Below are 3469 nucleotides of genomic sequence, written 5' to 3'. Positions count from 1 at the left end.
TGCAGATTACCCTGCACTCCTTGCTGCCTCCCGGGTTTTCCTCACCTGGTGTTCCCCTTCCACCCAGGAGCTGTCCTGGGCTTTTTCCATGTCCTGTTGGTCACACACAGAGCCACTGTGGAACTTTTCATCTCCTTGGTCATCTCCTGCCTGTGCCGAGGGAGCACAGCTTATCCCCAGGCAGAGCTTTGCCTCCTGGACTAAAATTCCTCTCTGACACCGCTTTTCTCCTTCCCAACAGTGCAGTGAGAACAACGACTGTTTCCATCAGACCTACTCCTCGGGGGTGGATGCTGTGAGAGAATGGTACAGCTTTCACTACATCAACATCCTGGCCCAGGTCCCTGATGCAAAAGCCCTGGATGAGTCTGACTTTGAGAATTTCATCTATGCTTGTCGCTTCAACGAGGCAACGTGTGACAAGGCGTGAGTAGTGGGGGCATCCCTGAAAACACTCGTTTTGTGCCTGGGCTCCAGGGGAATCGAGGAAAACACCAGAGAGAACCTYTTTTCCAGGGTGGGATCATCCCTTGTTCAGTTCCTGTAGTGTCAAATAATCTTTCTTTTCGATTGTGAATATCAGGGCCACAAGTTCTGTGACCTGGAATGATGAACCTCAGAGGATGATTTCTCCTTTTTCTGAGTTTCACACAAGTGAAATAATTATGTTGGTACAAACGCCAGTGTGGGCACAGATGTACAGCTCAGAAGTATTTTTGTTCTACTCTCCACAGTGATAAAATGGTACATGTCAGTCCACATAGAGGTGAAGAGAGGAGAGAGTTGATACAAAAATATAGTAAAAAAAATCCCATTTTTCTCCTGCCATTATTGGTGAAAAAGCTCCAAGAAGGTGGAATGAAACCCATCTGCAAAGGAGAAAAAGGGGTAGGAAAAGATAAGAGTTTCRTTAGTATTAGGAAGATGATACAGTAATTGCTGCACTGTTAAAAGCCTTTTGGGCAGTATATGAAAAACCTCTGTAAAAACCTGTTCAGTTCCAGGACATTTTTTACAGCACATTTGAATTGTTTTTCCCTGTTCCAGGTGAGTTTACATAACAAATAGTGCCCATCTGCTGTAAGCTSCTCTCCCTGCTGATGGAAAACAGAGCTGTATTTTTCAGAAATCCCTTCCCCCTGGTGTTTCAGCCCTTCTCACTGTGAATGTTTCTGTTCCCCTCGCAGGAATTACACCCATTTCCACCATCCCCTSTATGGGAACTGCTACACCTTTAATGACAACAGCAGCAGCCTGTGGACATCCTCGCTGCCTGGCATCAATAATGGTGGGTGAGAGGCACTTTTTGGTTCATTGCTTTCACTTTTTGGTGAGTCAGAACAGCTCAGCTCTGTTTTCCCTACAAATTATGGGCATCCTGCTGATGTATATGATGTATATCAAAGTAGCAAAGTACTTATGAGAGCTACTAATTAAAAACTCTCTATAGCCTTTTTTATATGTTGTCAATATAAGAATGTAATAACTTTTTACATATTATTATAATACAATGTAGTCACTTTCAATATATCAATTATAGCTTATTATATATAATATATAATATATAATATATAATATATAATATATCATATATCATATATCATATATCATATATCATATATCATATATCATATATCATATCATATATCAATCATATATAATATATAATATATGATATATAATATATAATATATAATATATGATATATGATATATGATATATAATATATAATATATAATATATAATATATAATATATAATATACAATATATAATATATATTATATATTATATATTATATATATTATCTATATTTATTATGTATATAATATAATATATATTATATTATATATATATTATTTATATATATATATGCTTTAAGGTTTTTTAGTGCATTAGCAACATGTAGTATACCAGCTGCACGTAATCTAACCAGCTGGATTAGTATATAGGTAAGTGAAAACACCAAGAGACATAAATCGAAAAAATTCTGAAGAAAGTAAACAAGTAAATGCTATAACAAGAAACAATAACAAGCACTAATGAAAACTTAGCAGAAGCACGAGACAATCAACAAAATAATTTAAAATTATGACTTAGAATACTAGAAAAAAAACCCCATAAACATTCCAACTGCACATGCCCTGAAGGCAAAAGTTAAAAGTCCACCGTAATAAAGAAGATAGTATTGCATTAGAGGGAGACCCCCATGAGCACCAAATTAAAAATAACACATGTGCACTGGTAAAACTGTGATATATTTCTGTGCCCATGTAGAGTTGTAAGTGTATAGTGAGAGTATAGAAAACAGTGACAATAATAACGTTATACACCATGCTTACTGTATAAATATGTGCCAATTGGAAGCAAAAGCAAATAGATTAAGAGGAAAAATCCCCCTCCCCTCCAGTGCTGCAATAAACAAATCCCTGCTCTATAGACACCAATCTATGGAATTTTATTTCTAAGCCTTTTCAGGCATCACTGCAGTGTTTGGTACTGGTGGTGGCACATTGCAGCCCTGCTCTCCTGCCCAAGTTTTCACCCTGGAGCAGACAGCTCTCATGGGCATGGCTGCCCTCACTGCTGCCCACTGAGCTGTCTCTCCCTCCTCAGTGCCTGATCCTTGTGCTCTCTGTTTCCTCTGGATTGCACTGTAGTCTGTAGGTTCCTCTGGACCATTCCTGTATTCTGCTGCTGAGCCCTAGTGCTCGTGTTCCTGCTCCTCACCTTCTCCTTCCTCATCTTCTTCTTTCAACAAACTGTGTTCCTAAATCTCCTGAAACCTCTCCAGGCCAAATCTTCAGGCTTTTCTGGCTTTTCTTCCATCTGGCTCCGAGTCTCTCCATGAAATCTCTCCATTCCCAGTTCTGCTTTTTCTAAGCTGCAGTGATGAAATCCAATTTTCTCTGCCTCTTCTGGAGCCTCTGCCTTTTTCTCTGGCCTCTCTGCAGCCACTAAGGTTTGCTGTAGCCCTGATTGATGTCTGTYTTTTCCCAAATCTCTTTCAGACTCTTTTCTCACTGTTCTCCTCCATGGCAGCACACATGACCTCCCCATCTCTGCTGTTTCCCCAGGTCTGTCTCTGGTGGTGCGCACGGAGCAGAACGATTTCATCCCTCTGCTGTCCACGGTGACAGGAGCCAGGGTGATGGTGCACGACCAGAACGAGCCAGCCTTCATGGATGATGGAGGCTTCAATGTCCGTCCTGGCATCGAGACCTCCATCAGCATGAGGAAGGTGAGGAGGAAAAGGGGTCAGAGCTGTGAGGATGTGGGGAGGTTTAACTCAGTGAACTAACGGTGTGTTTAAAGGAGAGGATTAATCAATGAAGGGAGAGGAAGGACAATGTTGATGGACTGGATGAGAAACATTTGGCTGCAGTTTATCAGGGAGCARTGAAACGGGGGCAGGCAGGGAGAAATGACATCCCAAGGAAAGAATAAAGAGCAACTGCTGATGGATGGGTG

At 40.6% G+C, this 3469-nt stretch overlaps 1 protein-coding gene across 1 annotated transcript in view; it reads left to right on the top strand.

Moving 5' to 3' along the window:
• The window catches only part of SCNN1A (sodium channel epithelial 1 subunit alpha), an 11376-nt gene that overhangs the window by 2834 nt on the left and 5073 nt on the right, over positions 1-3469 (top strand). The window contains exons 4-6 of the mRNA XM_057380898.1: positions 242-426; positions 1188-1288; positions 3076-3239. Of these exons, the coding sequence (XP_057236881.1) occupies positions 242-426; positions 1188-1288; positions 3076-3239 (450 nt within the window). The remainder of the gene's footprint in view (positions 1-241; positions 427-1187; positions 1289-3075; positions 3240-3469) is intronic.

This window comes from Malurus melanocephalus, unplaced genomic scaffold (genome assembly GCF_030028575.1).
Source record: "Malurus melanocephalus ecotype Western Australia unplaced genomic scaffold, MMel_1.1 scaffold_476, whole genome shotgun sequence".
In the NCBI taxonomy this organism is placed as follows: domain Eukaryota; kingdom Metazoa; phylum Chordata; class Aves; order Passeriformes; family Maluridae; genus Malurus; species Malurus melanocephalus.
This window is presented reverse-complemented; position numbering and strand designations above follow the sequence as displayed.